This window comes from Semicossyphus pulcher, unplaced genomic scaffold (genome assembly GCF_022749685.1).
Source record: "Semicossyphus pulcher isolate SPU_LCO1_2020_fin unplaced genomic scaffold, fSemPul1.0.p SCAF_14, whole genome shotgun sequence".
Classification (NCBI taxonomy): domain Eukaryota; kingdom Metazoa; phylum Chordata; class Actinopteri; order Labriformes; family Labridae; genus Semicossyphus; species Semicossyphus pulcher.
The window spans coordinates 24,985,418-25,011,187 of NW_027211648.1; the positions used below are offsets into that span (position 1 = coordinate 24,985,418).

The 25,770-nt window shown below is 39.9% G+C and overlaps 1 protein-coding gene across 1 annotated transcript in view; it reads right to left on the bottom strand.

The window, feature by feature from the left end:
- The window catches only part of LOC138590990 (NLR family CARD domain-containing protein 3-like), a 29,060-nt gene extending 17,184 nt beyond the window's left edge, over positions 1-11,876 (bottom strand). Inside the window, exons 1-7 of the mRNA XM_069661454.1 lie at positions 11,822-11,876; positions 11,411-11,495; positions 11,024-11,143; positions 5,707-5,745; positions 5,632-5,672; positions 5,510-5,593; positions 1,801-3,601 (exon numbers count right to left, since the gene is read on the bottom strand). Coding sequence (XP_069517555.1) covers positions 1,801-3,601; positions 5,510-5,593; positions 5,632-5,672; positions 5,707-5,745; positions 11,024-11,143; positions 11,411-11,457 — 2,132 coding nt within the window. The 5' untranslated portion in view covers positions 11,458-11,495; positions 11,822-11,876. The remainder of the gene's footprint in view (positions 1-1,800; positions 3,602-5,509; positions 5,594-5,631; positions 5,673-5,706; positions 5,746-11,023; positions 11,144-11,410; positions 11,496-11,821) is intronic.
- Positions 11,877-25,770: the final 13,894 nt, after the last annotated feature.

Below are 25,770 nucleotides of genomic sequence, written 5' to 3' on the forward strand. Positions count from 1 at the left end.
TGTGAAGTGAATTAAAGGTAACTTGTCATAAACACTTCTGCTGACAGAAATCATAAAAAAAACAGCAGGCTGTAACAAAACAGACAGATGATGCAGTTGTGCCACACATCATATTTAATTGACGTCGCTTTTAAATGACGGCTCTGAAGCAGGGATGTCTCATGTTGTTAAATGTCTGTTGCCTCGACTCCTCTCTCCTTGTGTCTCTTCCTCGCCTCCTCCGCTCGCATCTCTGGTGGGAGGGACTTAGACGTGAGGAGAGGAGTCGAGGAAAGAACTCAAGGAGGTACAAACTGAGAAATGAGAAGAGCCTCTAGACCGGTATCATGTCCAAAATCAATACTGTTTGTCATAATGCCTTAGTTAATATCATGTTAGGTGGCGAAGTTATGACATACACACTCAGATAGTATTTTGATTGTCATAACGTTAGCAAGCATGCTAAGGTCAGCCAACTAGCTCTAACGTAACTACACTGCATGGATCTGGCATTGTGCTTCGTAACCAAACGGTAAATTACTCATTTACCAGCCAGTTCAGCCCCGGGAGTCTGCATGAGTTAGCTGATGTTATCTACTCGACGGTGTTTTGCTACGTGGCCTAACTGGCATATCGTCTGCGATAACAGACAAGCTAACAGTAGCTTGTTGCCAGCTTACAGCTGGCTGGCTAACTTTGCCTAGGCAGGTAATGCAATGATATTGACTAATAGAAAACAATTGGTAGTTATACACATTTGCTTTGTTCTGCTACATAATTTACAAAATCGTTGTGTGTCCAGCTAGATAACTGAAATACACACTCAGATAGTATTTTGGGAGTCATAACGTTAGCGAGCATGCTAAGGTTAGCCAACTAGCTCTAACATAAATACACTGGATGATTCCGGCATTGTGCTTCGTAACCAAACGCCGCAAATTACGCCGGCGAACCAGCCAATAATCACAAGCATTAGCGAACATTAGCCAGGCAGGGTAGGGCGGCTGGAGAGAGCTGGGATGAAGCACTTGTGCTGTGAGAGAAAAAACAGTGCACCCGGTGAGAGAACGCTGCACGCAGGTTTTGTTTCTATGACAACAATAAGTTATGGGTCTGTTTTGATCCCCAAGCAATCAAAGGTCTCCAAGATTTGCATGCCCTGCCGATGATGACTCTAGTTTTCCTCCTGAAGTCGATCACATTCCTGTTTGGTCAGATTGGCTTCACTAGATAAAACTTTTTTTTGTTTTTTATTCTTGTGTGTACTTTGTGTTGGTGTTGTTGTGGGTGCCGGTCATTTGTTGTCTCAGCCCACAGGTTGTTAGGGCCAATGGAGGAAGTTGGGGAAGGTCTCAGTTGATCAGTTTCTCTACCATCCCTTCACACATTGGAAATAATAGTCAGTGATTATATAGCACACCTTGCAGAATCTACTCATGTAATAATAATTTTACTGATAACTGTTAAATACTGTTATATGTTGTGATTAAATGCTGCTGTGATAAAACCTCAACAACAAACTCATTAACCAATGTATAGTAAAAAAAAGTCAAATGTAACACATATTAGAAATAAATAGAACAGCTTTTCTTTCATGAACTTAACAGCTAGAAACAAAACTGACTGAAAAACACAATTTTTGCATTCAAAACTTTTGAAACAGCTCAAGAACGTCAGTGACAGAATACAAAAGACAATAGATTTTTGAATAAACAAGTGGAACAGTATTTTAAGAGTAATGATAATTCTATAGTGTTGATATCTGAAGAACTAAACGACTTATTAACCCGGATTTAAAATGTTAATCACATCTGGACTTACCGAGCCTTTCTGCAGTTCCTCACAGCTGGAATCAGTCTCTGCTTTCCCTTGGATGATGTGTTGTACTTCTGCAGGTCCAACTCATCCAGAACCTCCTCTGACATCTGCAGCATGTAGGCCAGAGCAGAGCAGTGGATCTCAGAGAGTTCTTTCTCTGATCTGTTCTCTGACTTCAGGAACTCTTGGATCTCCTGATGTACTGAGTGGTCGTTCATCTCAGTCAGACAGTGGAAGATGTTGATGCTTCTGTCAGGAGAGATCTTATAAGTGTTCATCTTCTTCAGGTTGTTGATGACTCTCTGGATGATTTCTGGACTGTTGTCTGTCTGGCCCAGCAGGCCTCCTAAGAGTCTCTGGTTGGACTTCAGAGAGAGGCCATGAAGGAAGCGAACAAACAGGTCCATGTGACCACTCTTACTTTGAAGGGATTTCTCCATCAAGCTCCTCAGAAGGTCATCCAGGCATGGGTTCTTCCTATCATAGATGTGTTTGTTCTCTTTAAGGAAAGCCTCCAGTACTTGTGTGTTGCTGTTTGTGTAACAGTGGAACATGTAGACTGCAGCCAGAAACTCTTGAACGCTCAGATGAACAAAGCAGTAGACTGTTTTCTGGAAGATCACACACTCTCTTTTAAAGATCTCCGTACAAACTCCTGAGTACACCAAGGCCTCTGTGACATCCAGACCACAGCGCTCCAGGTCTTCTTGGTAGAACATGATGTTTCCTGTCTCCAGATGTTCAAACGCCAGCCTCCCCAGCTTCAGAAGAACTTCCCTGTCAGCCTCCATCAGCTCCTGAGGACTCACCTGATGTCCCTCATCATACTTCTGCTTCTTCCTCTTGGTCTGAACCAGCAGGAAGTGTGAGTACATGTCAGTCAGGGTCTTGGGCAGCTCTCCTCTCTGGCCTGTGGTCAACATGTGCTCCAGAACTGTCGCAGTGATGCAGCAGAAGACTGGGATTAGACACATGATGTGGAGGCTCCTGGATGTCTTGATGTGTGAGATGGTTCTGCTGGACAGCTCTTCATCACCGAATCTCCTCCTGAAGTACTCCTCCTTCTGGTCGTCAGTGAAGCCTCGGACTTCTGTTAACCTGTCAACGTATGTAGGAGGGATCTGATTGGCTGCTGCAGGTCGGGAAGTTATCCAGACGAGAGCCTTGGGAAGCAGATTCCCCTCGATGAGATTCATCAACAGGACGTTGACTGATGACTCCTGTGAGACGTCAGACACAACCTGATTGTTGGTGAAGTCCAGTGAAAGCCTGCTTTCATCCAGGCCGTCAAAGATGAACAACAGTTTACAGACAGCGAGCGTCTCTGCTGTGACCTTCTGTAATGCTGGATGGAAAACATGGAGCAGCTTGAGAAGACTGTACTGCTCGTCTTTGATCAAGTTAAGCTCCCTGAAGGAAAGCAGAATCAGCAGCCTGACATCTTGGTTTTCCGAGCCCTCTGCCCAGTCCAGAGTGAACTTCTGCACTGAGAAGGTTTTTCCAACACCAGCGACGCCGTTCGTCAGGACCACTCTGATGTCTCTCTGTTGGTCAGGTAAGGATTTAAAGATTTCATGGCACTTGATTGGAGTGTCATGGAGGGTCTCCATCTTGGAAGCTGTCTCAAGCTGCCTAATCTCATGTTGGGTGTTAACCTCTTCACTCTGTCCCTCAGTGATGTAGAGCTCAGTGTAGATTCTTTTGAGGAGGGTTCCACTTCCTGCTTCATCACTTCCTTCAGTCACACGTTCACATCTCCTCCTCAGACTGATCTTATGTTGATCGAAAACCTCCTGCTGACCACCTTTCACAAAACAGAGAAAAACATGTGAGATGAAACAAGAACATTTGACAATCTGGTGAATAATTTATTGTCAACAAAGATCAATATAAGACAATATAAAGTGTTAAAGTTAATAAAGTCCAAATCAGCCCCTGACTGTGTGTCAGTGAACGTGTTTGATTGACAGCAGAGAGAACAGGTTGATCCTCAGCAGCTCGTCTGCAGTGCTTCATCTAAACAGCTCACTGTGGCTGTTTCTTCATCACTGCAATATTTAAAACTGGTGCACTGTTAAAATCATGCCGACGATGTTCACATTTTGTTGTGTAGAATTTCTTTTAATGATTGGAACTAGGGATGTGCATTTGGGATTTTTTTTTGACCGGTTAACTGACACTCCTAGTGGTTAATAACTGGTTACGGACCAGATTAAAATGTACTTTTTGGATTGGATAAAAGTCTGGGACTAGGGATGCAAATTTAGATTTTTTTTTTCTGACCGATAACCGACCCCCGTTAACAGTCATTAGTCTATATATACACATTTCCTCTAAGAGGTCTGTCAAGACAACACCTGGCTTGTTAGCTTAGCTTTTTTTTATCTAAATAACCAAGTCATGAATTAGCTTTGACATAACTGTAGAACTTTAATAAGTAACTGTTGCCAATCCTTCCCTCCTCTTCGGTCCCCCCTCTCGGCCAAATATGGTCACTTCTGTATCCAAAAGCCAAGATGTTGAAGGAAAATAAACTAAAGGCCTCAAAACCATTGTCCACAAACAAAAGCAGTGACATCACATTGGCTACCTCTCTTTTCTTATATATTGTCTATGGTGATTATCAGCAGTTTAAAAGTTGTCCATTTCCATCAATCCTGATGGAGATCAAGCAGCATGCTGATATTTTTCAGCACTACAATGTTAAATATAAATTCTCAAATAATGGATGGGGCCTTTATTTACTGCAGAGGGTACCAGGCTTTTATATGACAGGCTTGTGTTAGAGACAGGCCGTTATTTCTAATTCCCTCTGTACATATTGTCATATTTCCATATGAATCCTCATTGTTCTATGATCTGCTCTGTTTGCACTGTTTTTTCCAGTACCTGATTCAATGTTAAAGCTCCAAGCTAGATCTAAAATTCAACTTGAGATGAATTCCATTGATGCTGTGTCTCGAAAGCCATTCATCATTCAGTTTTCTCGACTTCCTTTAATGCATCAGATCGATCCAACCTCTGTTCAACAAACGAGCATTTTAAAAGTAGTTCTCTTCTCCTCTTCAGGACAGACCTGACAAAGCGTAATTTTGACTTTTTACTAATCTGCATCATGATGTTGAAACTATAGCAAAGGTAAGACCCGTTAATTAAAGTCAATCACAAGAAAAAGTAGTCATTTTTCTGTAAACAATGCAGCACTTGGAACAGAAAGTCTTGAAGTCGTTCATTGCCACTCTGGTTAGATTGCACCCGCAGCGACTAAAACAATACACTAAAACTTTGTTGTTGTGGATTACTCATCTAAAGTGTTTACTTGAAAAAAGCAACATAATGGTATGATTATTGGCTCATATTTATTAATAAAAAGAATGATAAAATTCATCACTCATAAATAATCCAAAAATACATTTATACATTTTTTGATTTGACTTGTTTGGGGCCGGCCTTTATTTCTTCATGCTGACCACATCCCCAGCTATTTGTAGAGAGCTGGCTTTGATTTGACTACCAGCTGTTATTTGACAATTTACGGTATGTATGCTGGAGCATAACAAATCAGTTCATATGTAATGGTATATTAATCTATAATAATCTATTAATAAGATCTTAATGTGGGTGCTGAATGACACAACAAATGTCTCTGTATTAAAACAACAAGCCGTGTTTTCAGACACGATGACATCAGCAGACTGATGGACGGTCTTACTTTGTAAAGTGCTGGTCTCACTGGCTGTCTGCAGTCCAGGTGTTGTTCTGGATCTTTCTCCACACTGGGGACAGGAGGAGTCTCCTGATGAACCAGACTGGTCCCAGTATGAGGTGAGGCACTGTCTGCAGAACCAGTGTCCACAGCTGGTAGAGACTGGATCCTTCAGGACGTCCTGACACACAGCACAGCAGGACGGCTGCTCCTCCACAGAAACATGACTCCTCTTCTTCTCTCTGTGAACACATTTCTTCATGACTAAAATGATTTGTTGAATTTGGTAGAAAAATATCACCATGTGATCGACACAGTCTAGAAGCTGTGATAGCTCACAGAGAGCAGTAAAAGTGTTTGTCTGATAGGAAAGCAGTTAATTAATGACAGTATTATTAAACATTGTGTGATCTGCCTGTAGTTTGTTATTGATACAAACTCTTTCTGCAGCTGCTTCACAGTAAAAGCCTTCCATTAAAGTACTGTTTGACAGCCACTTTGGGCAGCTCAGCTTGAGTAAGTAATGTTAGAACTGAGGTCAGAAATGGCCTAAATAAAATTGAGGTAGACCAGTAGTCTAAGGCCTTGATCAGTCTGGAATTATCATGTGTCCTGCGTGATCCTATCACAAGTGGTCAGCTCTAAGGACAGCTGTTCACATCTGGCATCAGGGGTGATTCTAAAAAATGTCTGATGGGGGGCCAGGCTGGGGCACAGATTCAGTTTAGGGTGGCACATTAAAATTCCAAGTTGCACACAACAATATTGTAAGAGCCATATTCATGTTTTTGGGAAAGTTGTTTTGTTTTTGTGCCACTGGGTGTCGCTGCACTATTGCTTAAGGTAAAAGGTATAAAAGGTATGGGGATAGTAAATGTATGTGTGTGTTTGACCCCGGAAGGGCAAACGGTTTTTGACCGCTGTGACGACAGGCGGCATGGCAAACCGCAGCTGTATCGTTTGTATTGTTTGATCGATCGTAAATGGAAACTGGATGCTGTATCAACGCTGCATGGTGATTGAATTAAATGGATTGTATTATGCAAACTTAAGACGCCTGCAGAGATCTTATTGAAAACACCAAAGCAAACGGTATCGTATTGAACTGTACAGCGCGTCAGCCGGGTCACTCCTGGGAGCCAAACACATCGGCAGCTTTAGTACTAGACTAAGCTTCTATAAATATTAAACTGTAAAGTATTAAGCAAGACAAAGGCAGTTTTCCACCATCCATAGTTGGGCATCCGACATATCAACAATTTCTCATTTTAACAGCTAAGCTAGCAGCCAAATTGTATCCTCAACATAACATAGTGGCTGTATCAACAGTTTTAAGCATTAAAATATGAAACAATTCTTATTATAGGCAAATTATACAAATTATATGATAGATAGCATTCTGCATTTAAGACATAACAGATGCAAGGCAAGTGTAAGTTTACAATTTTAAAATTGTTGATTGTTTCCTATTAACAACACAATCTCAGAGATGGAGAGAATTCATGTAAAAGAATCAAACTCGGTATTTCATAACACCTAAAATTAAAATTAAAAGTAAAAGGATAAATGTTCAACAACCATGCTGGAGATTATGCAACCACATGGAAGCAAACCACACACACATTTTCTGGAATTGCACCAAAATAAAATCTTTCTGGTATGGTATACATTCCGTTCTCTGCAAAGTATTGGGATATGTGATCCCTTGATCCTGTCTTGTTTTATACCTGGGACAACTGGAAAGAACTGTGCATGCAGGAGATAAATACTTGGTTAAGACTCTCCTTTACTAAGAACTGGCTTATGACTGATGCTTTTTTTATACATATATATCCTTATTCAATGTTTAACATACCCTCAGCCTGTTAAGCCTCTCACTTCAAAGCCAATGTATCAGTTTAGAACTATCACTTATGTAGTACTATCAAAATACCAATGATGTCAGTGTGCTGCAGTGTTTCATATATTTGTGTTTTTCTCTTGAGTTGCACAACAAAACACTCACTGAGTCTCAGAGCCTGCTGTGCTCCTCACCCTGAATAAACCCATTTTACTGTATTAAATTACTTACTTCAGGAAAGCTGTCTTAAGGTTCAACAGGCCTTCTCACACCCTAAACCTCCTCCTAAAGGGTTCGGTACCCCTTCCAACCCAAGACATCGCCACTCCCACAGGGTCTGTCCTAGACCAGGTCACTGAATATAAATACTTGGGTATCTGGCTTGATATCAATCTGTCCTTCTCAAACCATATCAGCAGGTCAACCGTCAAAATTATTGGTTCATGCTCATCTACAAAACCCTCCCTGGTCTGCCCCTCCCTACCCATGCCAGTTATTGCAAACTACAATCTACCCTGAACAAAAATATAAACGCAACAACAACTTTTGTTTTTGCTCCCATTTTTCATGAGCTGAACTCAAAGATCTAAGACTTTTTCTATGTACACAAAAGGCATATTTCTCTCAAATATTGTTCACAAATTTGTCTAAATCTGTGTTAGTGAGCACTTCTCCGTTGCCAAGATAATCCATCCACCTCACAGGTGTAGCATATCAAGATGCTGATTAGACAGCATGATTATTGCACTGGTGTGCCTTAGGCTGACCACAATAAAAGGCCACTCTAAAATGTGCAGTTTTACTGTATTGGGGGGGGCAACACATCTCCTTCACATAGAGTTGATCAGGTTGTTGATTGTGGCCTGTGGAATGTTGGTCCACTCCTCTTCAATGGCTGTGCGAAGCTGCTGGATATTGGCAGGAACTGGAACATGCTGTCGTATACTCTGATCCAAAGCATCCCAAACATGCTCAGTGGGTGACATGTCCCGTGAGTATGCTGGCCATGCAAGAACCGGGATGTTTTCAGCTTCCAGGAATTGTGTACAGATCCTTGCAACATGGGGCCGTGCATTATCATGCTGCAACATGAGGTGATGGTCTTGAATGATGATACAACAATGGGCCTCAGGATCTCGTCACGGTATCTCTGTGCATTCAAAATGCCATCAATAAAATGCACCTGTGTTCGTTGTCCATAACATACGCCTGCCCATACCATAACCCCACCGCCACCATGGGCCACTCGATTCACAACGTTAACATCAACAAACTGCTCACCCACACAACGCCATACGTCTGCCATCTGCCCTGTACAGTGAAAACTGGGATTCATCCGTGAAGAGAACACCTCTCCAAAGTGCCAGACGCCATCGAATGTGAGCATTTGCCCACTCAAGTCGGTTACGACGACGAACTGCAGTCAGGTCAAGACCCCGATGAGGACGACGAGCATGCAGATGAGCTTCCCTGAGACAGTTTCTGACAGTTTGTGCAGAAATTCTTTGGTTATGCAAACCGATTGTTGCAGCAGCTGTCTGGGTGGCTGGTCTCAGACGATCTTGGAGGTGAAGATGCTGGATGTGGAGGTCCTGGGCTGGTGTGGTTACACGTGGTCTGCGTTTGTGAGTCCGGTTGGATGTACTGCCAAATTCTCTGAAACGCCTTTGGAGACGGCTTATGGCAGAGAAATGAACATTCAATTCACGGGCAACAGCTCTGGTGGACATTCCTGCAGTCAGCATGCCAAATGCACGCTCCCTCAAAACTTGCGACATCTGTGGCATTGTGCTGTGTGTTATTTACATATATCCCAGCATGCAATGAAAGTCACACTTCATAATGCAGGAAACTCAGCCATGATAATCACAAAATTATTCACCTTTATAGTTTGAAAAACCAAGTAAAAACATGTGTTGACCTCTTTCATCTGATTATTGCTGCATGTGTCGGACAGAAACGTGGCGCTGTTCAGAACACCGAGGGAGACATGATAAATGTACATCGGACACGGATGTTTCCTCATTTCACTATCTGTAAAAAAAAATTTTCCTTACTTATTTTGTTATCCATATCTTCTGTCGATCATTTGATGAATAAAGTTAGCGAGTGGAGACGTGTGTTCCTTGGTAACAGTCACTGCTTTTCGAGTGTTCACGTGGACGCGCATCATAAGACCGGGCGCAGCTACGACCGGTGTCAGTTTGGCTTGGTGCACTCGGTGTAAATTCCAATCGAGAAGTCGGTCTTCAGCTTAGTTGGACGTAAGCGATAACACCTATTTTTTTTACGCCCAGCTGGTGCACTCGCCTCCTGGAGTTTAGGCTTTGTTTTCTTTTTTATTCGTTTTTTTTATTTGGTTCCCATATGAATTTGTTTCCCATTTCTTTAAATGGATTCAGAGAGTTTACCAATGTAACTTTTGTGCTGCCGCCAAGCCATGATCCGCCTTCGTTTTGTTCATAAAAGTTCTAGCCTATTAAAAAGTTTTGTTGTTGTTGTCACTAAAAAATAATAATGAACCAACCAAGCATTTGTTTTATTCAAACATAACGGGTATCCCTCTTTTTCTATACGGACGTTTTATTGTCTCTGTAGCCACAAAAGGTATAGTGGAATGCACATATTAATAGAACGATAATCTACTTATTCTGCAAGAATAGCATTCTGAATAGCACATTTGCAAAAATTAAAATAGAGGGTGATATGAGACATGCATTACTTGTGTAGGCTACTATCACAAGTTAACCTGGGCATATCACCACTGTTTGAACGCTTTAAACTGGGCATACAGTTATACTTAAGACTCAGTATGCGATGTATATTCTGTATGAAAGTGTTAACATATTAAAACTGCCATGGCACAAATATTAAAAAGATAACATGAACAATGTGACAGTTAATTGTAGCATTGAACAGGTATCGACACTGTCACTTACATTAGACATCGTTTTAAACTGATTTACAGGTTGGAGTTCCCTGAGACTATGCAGCAAGATACGCAAGCAACGTAGAAACTAAATTCAAGAGTTAATGACAGTTATCTGTGGATAACTTTTTGTCATCTGTGCACGTCAGTGCTCTGGCATCATAAAAACGAGCTCTGAGATCGCCTTTGCAACCACAGCCGCACACAGCGGAACATCACAAGTTATTTCAAAGTTCAGCTGACCAGTTAATGTGTTCTTTTACACCACAGATGACACCTTGTTTAGATGTGTTGTGATGAGTTATTGCGACGCGATCACCGATTTGACTATCCTCTCTATTTACTCGATGTTTCCATGGCATTACCAACAGAAGCGTACAGAAGACGACACGTTTGTAGCGATCAGCGGTGGCGAGTGTACGGTCCACTATTGTCATGTAATGTTGTCCACAGAAAATGTAATGTTCCAGCAAACTGTGTGTCTTACGATGTCTCAAAAGACACCGATTAATTAATGAGATAAAGCAGCGAAGGAGTGGAGTCATTTATTTCCTCGTTTGTGTACAACGGACTCATAAGCCACGCCCATACACATCTGCGACCATCACCAGTTAATTCAAACACCAGTTAATCTGGCACACCGGCATCCCAATCTGCATCATGAATATAAATCTATTAGCAAAACATTTAGTATTCATCCTCAATGCATCGTCGTCTGTCAGGTCTGTTTACAGTAACAACAGTCTCTTACTTTGTGTCTGAGGGTCCAGGTTCATTACTGAACAACAGAGGAAGATCTTTGGACCGGTCACTCTTCAGAGACAGACAGCTGGATACTACAGACTCTGCTCTCTGTCTGTTGGGCTGAACTCTGCAACACACAAGATGTTTTTACTCAAATTACAGCACTTGATAAATCCTCAGACTACAAAACATTTAAGAAAATCTAAATGCTCAAACTACTGCTGCTATTTATAATAAAGAGTTTAAAAAAAACACATCTTCAAAACAGGGTGAAATGTTTTATCTGTCACCAGATTTCAGTGGAAATATTTACTTTAAAAACACAAAATCAACTTGGAATTGTGAGATGAAACTGAAATTCATTATATCATTGAGTTAGTATCAGTTTTCTTACTTTGTGTCTGAGGTTCTGTCTTCCTCTTTCTCCACACAAACACTCATCTTATCAAGAAAAAACACTTCTGTTCAGGAGTCACATGCTAGAACGAGACACACACACACACACGCGCACGCACACACACGCACGCGCGCACACACACACACACACACACACACACACACACACAGTATACAGTTTAATAAAACCAGTCAGCGCTCCACCTGCTCAGTGTTCTTTATATCTCTGCTTGTTTTCGTGAGTTACTGACAGTTTAATGTAACTTATTCAGCCAATAAACACTTTGTGTCCACAGATGAAACAAACGGTCGAGTTTACTCTAACTTTTCTTTCCTCTACAGTCCACAGGTGGAAAAGTGACTCAGAGACTTTAACAGTCAAATGATAGAAATGTTTATTAACACTCACCTCAGTCTTCCTTTTTGTCTCCTGCTGCTCCGTCGACTCAAAATGGAGTCTGAAGTCGCTGACGCATTCACTTTCATATTCCTGCCCTATTCTCTTCACATGATCAGGTTGCTCCTCCCCTCTCCATTTACAGGAAATTAGCTTAGTGTAACTAATAAGAGCACAGTGCGTGACAGCAGGTAGTCCAAGTAGTCACATTGTGCCACCACAACAACCATTTATTTACTTAACTTTAGTTGTGTCATATCAAAGCAGAACAAAGTTCCAAAAGAGTTCATACTGAATATTTGTTTATCACCTTATTTTTGAAAAAAAATGTAATGTACTGAGGGAAGAACACATTTTGAATTCTATATCAAAGCTCTTTGACAGATACAAAATTCTGCTTTAAATTTGTCCTTGCCTTTGTTTTGTTTTTTTAGAATACCAGGGGTCCGTTTCACAAAGCGGGTTTAGTGAAAATTTAGTGAAGGATTTCGAGCTGTTGAACCTGTTTGTGAAACGGACCCCTGGTTCCACAAACTCTGAGTCTAACCCCGAACTCTGAGTTGATCTACTCTGAGATAGGAAACTCTGAGTTTTCGGTTCCAGAACAGCTGATCAGAGTTAGTTCAATCAACTCTGAGTAGGTTCACCCGGAGTTAAGTGCGTGCTCGCTGACTATAAAAAGCCAGCATTAATGGAGCCCCAATACCACGATTCACCATGGCAACGGTACACAAAAAGAGGTCCTCACACCAGTGGAGCTCGAAATCCTCATGCGGACGTTCAGCGAATACGAGCATGTTTTTAGAAAAATAAAGTGACATGGCTGCAGCTGCAAAAGAGAGAGAAGCGGCGTGGGAAGAAACTGCTGCCCGAGTTAATGCGCAAGTTTGAACTGGTCTATTTATTTAATACTTATTACGACCGGAAGCTAAAATTTATATTAATTTAGGAGCAATCCAGCGGGAGAAAAAAACATACATGGAAGCACTTCAAACATATTTTAAATATTTAACGAATGAAATATCATTCAGTGGCTGTCTTAATGTGCATTAGCTTTATCCCTAACATGATGCTGACTTCACATACATTATAATTTATGTTGATTAAACTGAATGTGTTAGTTTAAAAAAAAATAAATCCAATAACTTAAGGTGTCTTATTTGAGTGCTCTCGGCAGTGGTGGTGGAAAATGTAAAAATGATAACTTTGACACAGATTTGTCTTTTGATTTTTTTAATCAAAATTATAAAAGACTTTTGCAAAGCGGTCAAAGCAGCACAGAGACGCAACGTTTTTTCTTTTAATTCGGTAACCGCTTAAACACACGCGTGAGACGGGCTGAATGAATGAGGAAGTCGAATGAGGGTTTTATATTCTAGAGGGAGGAGACGGAGCGAAACTCTGAGTTTCCTGAAGAAAACCTGCTCGCTACCAGGTTAGGTTCACAGATTCAGTTACCATAATAACCAACTCAGAGTTAAAGTTACCTCTCTTTCTGAAACGGCCAACCCCGAGGTTTCCCTCATTTCAGGGTTAACAAACTCGGGGTTTTCACTAAACCCGCTTTGTGAAACGGATCCCTGGTCTCCTTAGTTCATACCTGCTGTCTCTAATTTTAACCAACCTCTGAATACAGTTTGGAAGTGAGTCATTTTGGGTTTTGTAAATTATCTGTGCAGTTTTTAGAGCTTATGGAAAGTAGCGGACACGCCGCATGAACACCCACATCTCTGGTGAGAGAGTGAGCAGCAGGTCAACGGCGTAGAATTGTGTAGGGTATATATGCTAATATACAGAAATTACTGAATTGTCCCTCCCAAATATTTTGTCCAAAAATCAATACATGAGATGCGTAACTGTTGCACTTTCAACCTGCTGCAGAGTCATGCATATGACACTGCGTCCTCATAATTCATAATTCCTTCATAAGGCAGGGAGAGTGCAGATCAGGCCCGGCCCTAACCAATTTGGCTTTTAGGTGGCGCCCCCCTTGCATCGCAGTAAATTCCACTGCTAGTGTACAAGAAACTGAATAGCTTTGTCTTGGACCATCTTTTATTTAAAGAAAGCAATTGCCAATCAAAATACTTAGAATTAGAAAGAAAGAAATACAAAAAAATATGAAATGAATATATGAAAAACAATATAAATAGCTTAGATAAAGTATAAGATTTAAATACCCATAAAATAAAAAGTGTAAACAAGTGATATAAAATAAATTATAAATACAATATAAATAAGGCACTACACAAAATAAGAAAAAACAGTATTGACAAAAAATTACAAGGATTTAAATAAAAAGGGGAACAAAAAGGGGATCTTACAAAGACCTCTAGTGGTGCTTTTTTGTACTGCATTAACTTGAATGACTTAAAAACTACACCACCACCTCCTCAACCTCACATCACCTGCTACAGCTTTACTCTCCTGGGGTCCGTTTCACAAAGCAGGTTTATTGAAAACTCTGAGTCTGTTAACCCTGAAATGAGGGAAACTCTGAGTTTTCCGTTTCACAAAGGGAGGTAATTTAAGCTCTCGGTCAGTTACCGTAGTAACAGACTCTATGAACCTAACCTGGTCGCGAGCAGGTTTTCTTCAGGAAACTCAGAGTTTCGCTCTGTCTCCTCCCTCTAGAATATAAAACCGATTCGGTTTTATATTCTCTTATATTCTATCAATTCGATTTCCTCATTCATTCAGCCCGTCTCACGCGTGTGTTTAAGCGGTTACCGAATTAAAAGAAGACTCTGTGCTGCTCTGACCGCATTGCAAAAGTCTTTTATAATTATGATTAAAAAAAATCAAAAGACAAATGTGTACCAACTCTGTTCGTACCTTATCAGTTAGAGGAGATGGCCAGTCAGCAGGGTCTATTGGAGCAGCAGAAGGAGCGCTTGATGCTGCTGCATCACTGCTGGGTTGTGCTGCTGAGGTGGAGGTGACAGGAGGAGTGCTTGATGTAGTAGATGGCCCAAGATTTGAAGGGGTGGGACTGAGAAATCACAACAGCGCATCTGAAGAGAGAAGAGGAGTATGTGACACCAGTCTAATAATAAACATATGATTCCAAGAATAAAATGAAATTAAATAATATAAATGAAAAACCTAAGAAATACATGAATGATGTTCACTATACTGTACATGTATAATACACAATGTACTTTTTCTGATATGCAAATTATATTAGATTCAACTTTATTGTCATTACAGTGAAATGCTGATTAGCAGAATGCAAAGAAGCAGTAAACTGCAGTATAATATAGCATGTGGGTTATGCTATAACATTAATGATGTGCACTTTAACACTGATGTAAAGTTTAACACTATAAACACACTTTAGACAATATGAACTGTAACACAACAAACAGCTAGGCTTACAACTATAATAAATAAAGGGGTGGAAAAGCAATAGCATTTTGATTGACTATTACAAGCTGGGGAAACGTGAGCTAACCAGATGTCAATAAAAATGGAAACAAATTTAACATTATAACACCTGCTGAATAGATGTAATATGTACACGTTTCCCTGAGGAAGGTAAGGTATTAGTAGTTACATTACTATTTTCCATAACAGCTTAGGCCCTTCCATAACATTAACTGACGTTAAAACTAACAACTCAGCTGGGGCGCCGGCGACCTAGCTATTTGATTAGCAAACCATGTTATGCTAATGGTTAACGACGTTATCATCGTTCTGCAACAGACAAATAATGTCATGACATCATAATTACTGTAACGTTACGTTACCTCTGTCTTTGTCTCGTTTTTCCTCCTCTTCTTTTCTTTATTTCCTCCCCTGGGCACCAGACAGTTTGGGACGTTTAGACATTTTGTCGAGCTTGGGGGTTACGTCAAAAAGCGACCACCCCCCGTAGCAAGTACAGTTCAGTTAGGAGGAGGGGGGCGTCTTCGGAAAGTAATGTATCATAATTATTGTTATTATTATTATTATTACTATTTAATAGGCTTTGCTACGCAGTTAAATTAATTTGGGTTTATTATTTTCATATTAACACATAATAATACCAACTAGTTTTAAGTTACACTATTATTCTTCCCCCATTTGTGGCGCCCCCTGGATTGACGGCGCCCTTACCATTTCCCTATACTGCCTATGCCACGGGCCGGCCCTGGTGCAGATGAAGCAGAGAAATCATTCTGTCCTCACTCTCTGTCAACTAAACTACTCTGAGATATAAAGAAATGAATAATCATATTTTAAATCTTGCTAGAAAAATAAAAAATCAGTAAATTAAAAAAGTTGTTGTCCCCACAAATATTACAATGATAACTACCCTTGCACCTGGTAGAATCTCATTGAATCGTTCAAATGCCTATAAAGCCATATTAATGAACGCAAATAAATATATTGTAGGCTATCAAGAATTGATAAAGAAGTTGTAAAAGTGTGCTTCTAATTGCAGTGACGCATTCAAGTGCTGCAGGAGTGTCCGACAATCTGTAAAGGCAATGGACGATCACATACATCATCACTAATCGCACAGAAGTGCAATAATTAATACCATTAATTTGATGAAAATCATCTCTCACGCTCTCACTCACACTCGCGCACGTGCGTCACTACATGTCATGGAAACAGAACGATGACGTGACCCGAGGTGATTTTAGAGCTTCAGGCCTTTAGAAGATTCTCTTTTGCACTTGGACTTGACACGAGTTGACCCAAAGCAAAAATTGTCTGCTGGAAGCTGAACTTTTGGAAAGCTGATCGACGAGAAAACTTTTGTTGGAGAACGATTTGTTGGAGAACTTCACCAGGGAAATACCGAGGAGATAACTTCATCGAAAAGTGACCTGCTGGAGGAGGATGGCTTTCTACGGACCCTTCCTGGAGTACCTGCTGGCCAGAGAGAGGTGGTTGGGCTACTACGGTAAGATATCTCAATATCGCAAATTATTTATTTATTAGGCCTACTTAAATTATTTAAAGCATTCTCCCGTACAAAGTTAACGCAGAATCAATGCCTTTCTAAAGTTAAAGGGACATTTTTATCAAACTGTGGGGAAATTTGAGTTTTGATTGAAACATACATGCAGACATTTTGGTATTAACTTAATTTAAGATGGTAGAAATGTACGGATTCTCCCGGGAAATATGTCATTTGTGTTTAAACTGCAGTAGTGATTTAAATACATTGTTGTTTTTGGCTTTATTGTGTAAATTATTTTTAGAAATGTCTCGTTAACGGTTTTGGAAAAAGATGGCGACAGATCTATTTTTTCATATCATGCTAAAATCAGTTTTTCTTGGTCACCATGGAGACGATGGAGCTAACAGTCAGCACGTCAGAACTTGCAGATGTAAACAAACCAGCGCCTGTTTCTATATGTGTATAGATGAGTTTGATTGAAGAAAGATAAGGGGATAAATAACTATAATTTACAGATGCAGTAGTGATTTAAATACATTGTTGTTTTTGGCTTTATTGTGTAAATTATTTTTAGAAATGTCTCGTTAACGGTTTTGGAAAAAGATGGCGACAGATCTATTTTTTCATATCATGCTAAAATCAGTTTTTCTTGGTCACCATGGAGACGATGGACTAACAGTCAGAACGTCAGAACTTGCAGATGTAAACAAACCAGCGCCTGTTTCTATATGTGTATAGATGAGTTTGATTGAAGAAAGATAAGGGGATAAATAACTATAATTTACAGATATGAGTCAAAACGCAGTAACAGCTGAATGTTGTAGTGAGTCTGAGTTCAACAGATAAAGTGTGTGTCTGTTATTCAACCTACAGCCAGAGCTGTGTGTTCATCACCGTCTTGTTCTTGACATGTTGGTGTTTTCATACTGAAATGTGTTTGACAATTTAACAGTGGTGAAATGTACAATTACTAAGGACTTTAATAAACTATAATTAAGAGATACTTGTAGTTTGCTTGTGTATTCCATTTGATGCTACTTTATACCCACTTAATTCTCCACAACATTAATTAGGCCATATTGTGCTTTTCTGAGTCCACTACATTTTTGCAACAGCTACAATCCTATTTTGATTTGTGATACTTTAAATACAATTTATTAAGAATACTTCTGTTCTTCTCCATAATTGCAGGACTTTTACCTTTAACTGACTATTTTTAAGTTGTGGTGCTGCTAGGTCATGCTATGCTATGGTGTTGGAGAGAGTAATGTCTGCGTGTCAACAGTCCTCAATATATTCTCTTCCAATTGCATTATATCCTTCAGACTGTTATTGTGGAAATCAGTTTCAGAGATTTAACCCATTTTAACCTGTTTCATCTGGTTTAGATGATGGTCTATTTTAGGTTGACGGGATGAAAACAGTTTCTGTTAAAGGTTTTAATAGAATAGAGAAGTCTTTGTCCAGTTTATAAACACAAGCGTTTCCTGTAATATGATGTCAAATCTGTGTTCATGTGAACTCTCCCAGCCGGAAACTAATGTCTCTGATTATTCCATCACTATGTGGATGCAGGGATGTTGTCTGATAGTGTTTAGAGAGAGTTTCTTTGTGTTCAGGAAAACACTCTGTGTGGAGAGCATCACATTTGGCGTTTATTAGCTACTGTCTCTTTTTTAGGACGTTAAGTGTTTTTTCTCTTCATGGTGCAGAACAATTACTGAAAAGTGTTTTCAAACTGTTTCCCTCTCAGGTGGTCTCTTTGGGCCTTTGAACAACGTGATCGAGCGTCCCGTTGCTGAAAGGCCCGGAGAGATCATCAACGCACCTCCACCCCCCGCTGCTGACGAGGAGGAAGAGATCGATGTCGTGGGTCTGGACGAGGAGGAGGAGCCTCAGGTGGCCGAGCCTGACAGGCAGGATGGAGGAGGTGAGAAAGATGATGGGTTTGCAGGAGAGGAGCAGACAGAGACTGAATCACACGGATGATGTGTTTGTTCTTCACTGTACATTTTTATGGGTGTTTTTGTATCATGTGATCTCCTGATTTAAGGTGGACTCACTTTAAGTCTCTAAACACGTCCTGCTTTGTGTTCACACAGATGACGAGGAGATCGACGTCGTCGATCAGGAGGATGAGGAGGTGCTTCAGGTGGCCGAGCCCCAGGGAGACGATGGAGGAGCTGATGCTCCTCACAGGTTTGAGTGGCGTAACGGCAGGGGAGGAGAGGAGAGAGAGGAAGAAAGACCTCCCTCTCCTCCTCTGCCAGAGGGTCCTGCTGCTCAGCTTCCTGCTCCCCTTGCTGACCCTGCTCCTGCTTATGTTCCTCCTTATGCTGACCGCTATGCTGCTCCTTTCGCTCCTCCTTTTGCTCCTCCTTTTGCCTTCCCTTATGCTCTTCCTTATGCTAATCCTTTTGCCTACCCCTATGCTCCTCTTTATGCTCCTCTTTATGCTAACCTGTATGTTCCTCCTCCTGCTGCACCTCCTGCTGATCCCCCTGATGCAGCTCCTGAGCAGCTGCACATCCCTCAGCTGGAGCCTGAGACCCTTGGGCCTCTGACCTCAGAGGAGTGTGCAGAACTCTTCTGCAGCGACAGCTCCGACCCTCCATCTCCCTCCACTTCTGGCTCCTCCAGGAAGAGGAGCAGGGAAGACGGAGAGGAGGAGGAGGAGGAGGCTGCCGCTCGGAGGCCGAGGTGGTCGGAGGACAGCAACTCTGACTGACTCCACCATGTTGTCTCTCTTCCTCTCTTCCACACCACAGGTTTCTCTCCAAAACATCTGGCAGGATGCTGCAGCGACCCTTTCTTCCACGACAACTGGCCTCTGCGTCTGGCGGGACCAGTGATCCCAGGGACAGCCCTTGTGTCTGGCAGGGCTGAAGACCCCCCAGGTAGCGTCTTGCACCGGGGGGCTCTCTGTACCCTCTCTACATTTTGGCATGGCGGCTGGATCGACATTTTCTTTAATCCTGAGGGCCGGTCTTTGCATCTGGCGGGGCCGATTGTACCCCAGGTAGCCTTTGCGTCTGGCGGGGCTGTTGACCCCCCCGTGCATGTAGCCTTTGCGTCTGGTGGGGCTGGAGAGGACAGAGGTAGCCCTGGTCGTGTCTTCTGATGGACTCAGTCTCCCTCGTCACAGCACTAGAGACTCCTGCTGATTGGTCTGGGGTCTGCACAGTCGTGGCCCCCTCCCAGTGATGCTTATCAGATGGCAGATGAAAAGGAGCAGGTGGGAGGAGCACACGGCTGTCTGCAGTCTTCCCCAAGGTATACAGCACAGTGAGCAGTGACTGGACTGCGCAGGGAGAGAGAAGAAGAAGAAAATGAAGGGGAAGCTGCCAAAACAGGAGGGAACCAAACAGGTTGGAGTTCAGGGGCTTTTTTTCATCCAACAGGAAACCATTGCGGATTTAACAGAGGTGAACTACAGCTGTTCATTTCACATGGATGAAAAAAGTAAGTACAAGTTTCTGACGTTTGCAGGAAGTGACTTAAAAAGTTCAAGTATATTATTGTGTAACCTTGTTTATCCCTATAATAACTTGATAATTTAAAGATTACTTCTCTTACTAACCATTTTTATCTAACGTCATATTACGTCATATACGAGCTTGTGACTTGTAGGTGGTGACTGCTGAAGGAGGTGACTTAGCTAAAATGCAAAGTAGCAAAGTAAATAGTTATATATTGTCTCTATACATGGTTATACATTATTGTGAAAGTCTATTTATCCGTACTGAATAATTCAATATTAATTGTCTTACTAACCATTTTTTTTGCCTTACCTGCTCCTATCTTACTCCACCTAATGAGCTTTTGCTTTGCACTTTGGACGAAAAAGGTGAGTATGAGCTTCTGAAATTTTAATAAGAACAATCTTTAATATAAAGACAGGTAATGTACAAACTGTTATTGTCAATACTACTTACAGAATGTAGCTCACCTCCACATACAAATAATGTAATATCTAAGATGATTTTTACTGTCTTACTAACATTATCTGTTGTCTTCTCCTCGTCTTTCTCCACCACATGAGCTGCTGCTGTTCACTGGATGAAAAAAGTATGTGCTTCTGAATTGTTACTAGTGATGAACAATGATATTTATGTAAGACAGGAAATGTTTATTTTATTGTGAAAGTCTGTTTATCCACACTGAATAATTCAACATTACTTCTCTTACTAACCATTTTTATCTAACGTCATATTACGTCATATACGAGCTTGTGACTTGTAGGTGGTGACTGCTGAAGGAGGTGACTTAGATAAAATATTATATAGCAGAAAAGTAAATAGTTTTATATTGTCTCTATACATGGTTATACATTATTGTGAAAGTCTGTTTGTCCGTACTGAATAATTCAAGATTACTTGTCTTACTAACCATTTTTTTGCCTTACCTGCTCTTATCTTACTCCACCTAATGAGCTTTTGCTTTGCACTTTGGACGAAAAAGGTGAGTATGAGCTTCTGAATTGTAATAAGGACAATCTTTAATATAAAGACAGGTAATGTAATGTATATTATTCTGAAAACTATCTAAATAGTGAATCTATCCTGCATATAGATAAAATTTACATTTACATTTCATGATTTTTACTGTTTTACTAACATTATCTGTTGTCTTCTCCTCGTCTTTCTCCACCACATGAGCTGCTGCTGTTCACTGGATGAAAAAAGTATGTGCTTCTGAATTGTTACTAGTGATGAACAATGATATTCATGTAAGACAGGAAATGTTTATTTTATTGTGAAAGTCTGTTTATCCATACTGAATAATTCAACATCACTTCTCTTACTAACCATTTTTATCTGACGTCATATTACGTCATATACGAGCGTGTGACTTGTAGGTGGTGACTGCTGAAGGAGGTGACTTCGATAAAATATTATATAACAGAAAAGTAAATAGTTATACATTGTGTCTATATATGTTCATACATATATCATGTTTTATGTATTTCAAAGATTATTTGTCTGATTTACTAACCATCTTAACTTACTCCACCACCTGTTACATGTTGTTGTATGCTGGACAATCAAGGTGAGTATGAGCTTCTGAATTTTAATAAGAATAATCCTTTGTATAAAGACAGGTAATGTAATGTTTATTATTGTCAAATATATCTACATAGTGTATCTATCCTGCATGTACATAAAATATAATGTTATTCATTTAGTGTTTTAAAGATGTACTGAATAATTCAACATTAGTATGAGCTTCTGAATTTTAATAACTTTAATATAAAGACAGTTAATGTAATGAATGCTATTGTCAACACTACTTACATAATGTAGCTCTACTCCATGTACAAATAATATAATATATATGATGATTTTTACTGTCTCACTAACATTATCTTTTGTCTTCTCTTATCTTTCTCCTCCACATGAGCTGCTGCTGTTCACTGGACGTTCACTAACAAGGACCACACCACCAACAGAAGGATGAGCAGGAAGAGGTGCGGTTGAAGTCCTGCTTCTGTAACTCTGCTAGATAGCTTCAAAACAAAGGTGAGTATGAGCCTCTGAACTGTCATTAGCATCTTGGAATAGTCTTAAATAACAAGACCGGGGAGTTGTAAGTTGTTTTGCAAAGAACAGACTTTAATATAAACCAGACAAAGTAAAGTTAGTCTTTGTGTAAAACTGTTTATCTGTATGATATTACCTGTTCAACAATTTCAAGATTGCTCATCTTATTAACCATTTTCGTGATCTTTCTTTACTTTGACGTCGCTCCACCTGATCTGACAGATGTATTACGTTTCATCCTAATATTAATTATTGTATTTATTCTATTTACAGATGCTGAAACTCCTGACGTACATCCACACGTTTCCATGATGACAAAGACGAAATGCTTCTTCCTGACAGGATGAGAGGGACGACCGGCCACGAGATGGAGAGCAGTGGTTAACTGTGTTTCAGTCCACTCAGTAAGTAAGCTGCATTTTAAAGGAACAGATCTTCATGTTTGGAGTTCTGGAGACACTGACAGCAGACCAAGAGAAGGGTCTGTGCTCATGACTTGTTTTTGATTTCACAGTGCAGGACTCTTCTGGGTCTTTGGTTCTCCTTGAGCTCCTGAGAGTGGATGTCAGCCAAACCACACAAAGACAACATCACACAGTTTGATGTGAGAAAGCTCCAGCCAACAGCGCTTCACTGAAACACCTTCAGCACCAGCTTTATGAAAACAACCAGTTTGATGTTGAATTTAATCAAATAAAACAAAAACTCAAGACATGTAAATGATCGCGTGTTCTGTTAAATCCGTCAGCCTGAGGCATGATGGGTTAAACTGAAGCTTTTGTTGAAGGTTACATTAAATGTGACACAGCTGAAGTCCTTGTTAAACTCCAACTGGAGCCTGTTTCAACAGGCAGGAATCACATCACACAAGGTCAAAGCTCTACAGAATGGAGCGAACTGAGAGTTTATCTGTTAATAAGATATAAGAGATGTCTGTCAGAACAAACATTTTTCACCAATACAAACACACACAAAGAGATTAGATGTTATTCATCAAACATTTCTCAAACACTTTGCTATTCTAAAATGTGTCATGTTGTTGTGTCATGTGTGCCAATAGATAAATAAACATACATTACATAATACCTGATTAGATTAAATTCTATGATTTCAAGTAGTTTATAAAGCAATAGTATTTTAGCACAGTCAACCGGACACGAAAATTTGACCTGTGTTTTATAGAAAGTTATCAGGATTGAAAATGGGGGCTTAAACCAGAATAGGATAGCACTTTATTAATGCCAAAGGAAATTCTTGTGCCAGGTCGCTCCAAAGTTACAGTACAAAAATGAGAAATACAAAATAACTCAAATATAAGTGAAACATACAATATAAAGTGTATAGAGGTTAAATGCAGAGAGACAGTGCCATATATAATAACAATAGTACAAAAATATATTTATAGAATTAAGCTCAGTAAAATAAGTAATGGTGGCAGTTACATTGACAGCTGTATTTGCAGTGAAAATAAGAAGTAATGAAAACCTTATATTGCATGAGATGATGACCGTTGAGTGTGCATAAGATAGAACATGGTATTTTTAAAGAGCTGTATTGCACAAGATAATAAATAAGTGGCAGTATTGCACATAACAACGCACTCTATAAATATAAATAAAGCCACAAACTAGCTGGTTATTTTGATTATTGGTGGTACAACTGCCTACAACTTTCTCTATTATGCATTGTGACCGAATGATCTGTTCCCTACATAATGATGCCCTTTGTACACATTAAAAGAATCATTCATTGTAGTTATCCTATGTGGACTTTTGGTGAAGCTATACTCTGACTGTGAGATAACAAGTCAAGTCTTTGCCATAAGGAGATTTGGCTTTCACTAATGATAGGTCAGATACATAACAGGTAACTAAATTTAACTAGAAATAGGTATAAGCTAAATACAGGGGATTTTAGAGGGAGGCCTTAAATGCAAATTTATACCTCTATAGTTTTTATTTTGAATTCAAAAGAGTTATAAAGTATAGCAACTTTTAAAACTTGTACGTGCGCTAAATGCTCAAAACTGGGAGATGTCTACCTTCTGGAAAGAATAACAAGTAACCTGGCTTGTAGAAAATGTACTGGATGCAACACAAGTTCTGAGTACTGATGCAAAAAAACTTTATTTTATGCACTTTTGGTGACTTTATGCCGTATAATCAAATGACACGTTTATCAAGAAGACCTGAGGCATATGGCCTGGAATAAAGTGACGAGCTGATGTCTGCTCATTGTGAAACTAGAAAACAGCATTTGAAACCTATTTTTGCGCTCAGCGATTACTTGTAATACCTTAAAGTATATTTATTATAGGCTATTACACTATGTCTGTGTTTTATGTGAACAAATCTCATTATTTTTATGTTATCCAATGCAGCATAAAAGGTCCCCTTTTTTGTCTTAAGACTAGTGCAGTTTTTGTATTTCATAGTGCTCGTTCATGTTACCCTTCACTCAGATTTTTTGTTAGGAAACCCCTGCATTATAGTTTTTTATCTGTTCCTAATTTTAATTTGTTGATATGTTTTTAGTTTTGTATCTGCTTACCTTGTATTTTACCCTATGTTTCATTTATTGTTGCTTTATGGTTTTAATTGTATTGAATTTCGTATTATTATTATCATTACGTGTACTTTGTTGACATTAATAATCATTTGTTTCCATTATACTGTTATTTTCTTTCCAGATTAGAAACAAGTAAAGATAACTGTAGTCTTTGTTTACTTCAGTGTCCGTTAGAGAGGCAGAGATAGTTCAAGTTATTTTAAGGCTTGCCTCAGAGTTCCAGTGAACGATGCTAAAGATAGAAGTTTAAAAAAAGATCAGCAAATCCCTGAAATTATTTACAATTCATGACCAAATATGTAAGCCTGGATTAAGAGAATTAAGTAAATATGATAATGGTGTTAATTATCACACCAATAATTTGATTTGAATATTTAGTAATATAATGATAAAATACACTGTTGATGCACTGTGTACACCAGCAATTGAAAAGAAGCACTTTCACCTTCTTAAAAAGCTATTTTTTCTTTTGGCAAAGAAAATGACTCGAGGGAGATATTGTTTTGCAGGCTATTAAAAGCCACCTGAAGCCAGCTCTCATTACCTAAATGGGATTACCGTCTTACAAGTAGGTGAGTTTTATATGCTTTAACGTGACATATGTGCATGCTGGGCTCTGAAAGCCTCACTAATCCTTTCAGCTGCTAGTCCTTTGTAAGATACAGAGGGATGTGTTTCAGAGCACGCTACAAGGACATTTTTATAAACATGACCCTCGATCTGTGGATTTATTTTGCCTGTCTATGACAAGTGGGACCGATTTGTAAAATGGATTTATCAATATCTTGTTTTGGTACTATTCTCTTGGAAAGGGATCTGATCAGACTCAACAACCTTAGCCATCTGAACATGACAGATACAGCAGGTGGCTAAGTACCTTGGCTTCTCTTTGATTCACTGCACTGTGGTGTTGGCATCTCCAAGAAGACAAAACCTGCCTGTAATCGAAAACGTCTAAA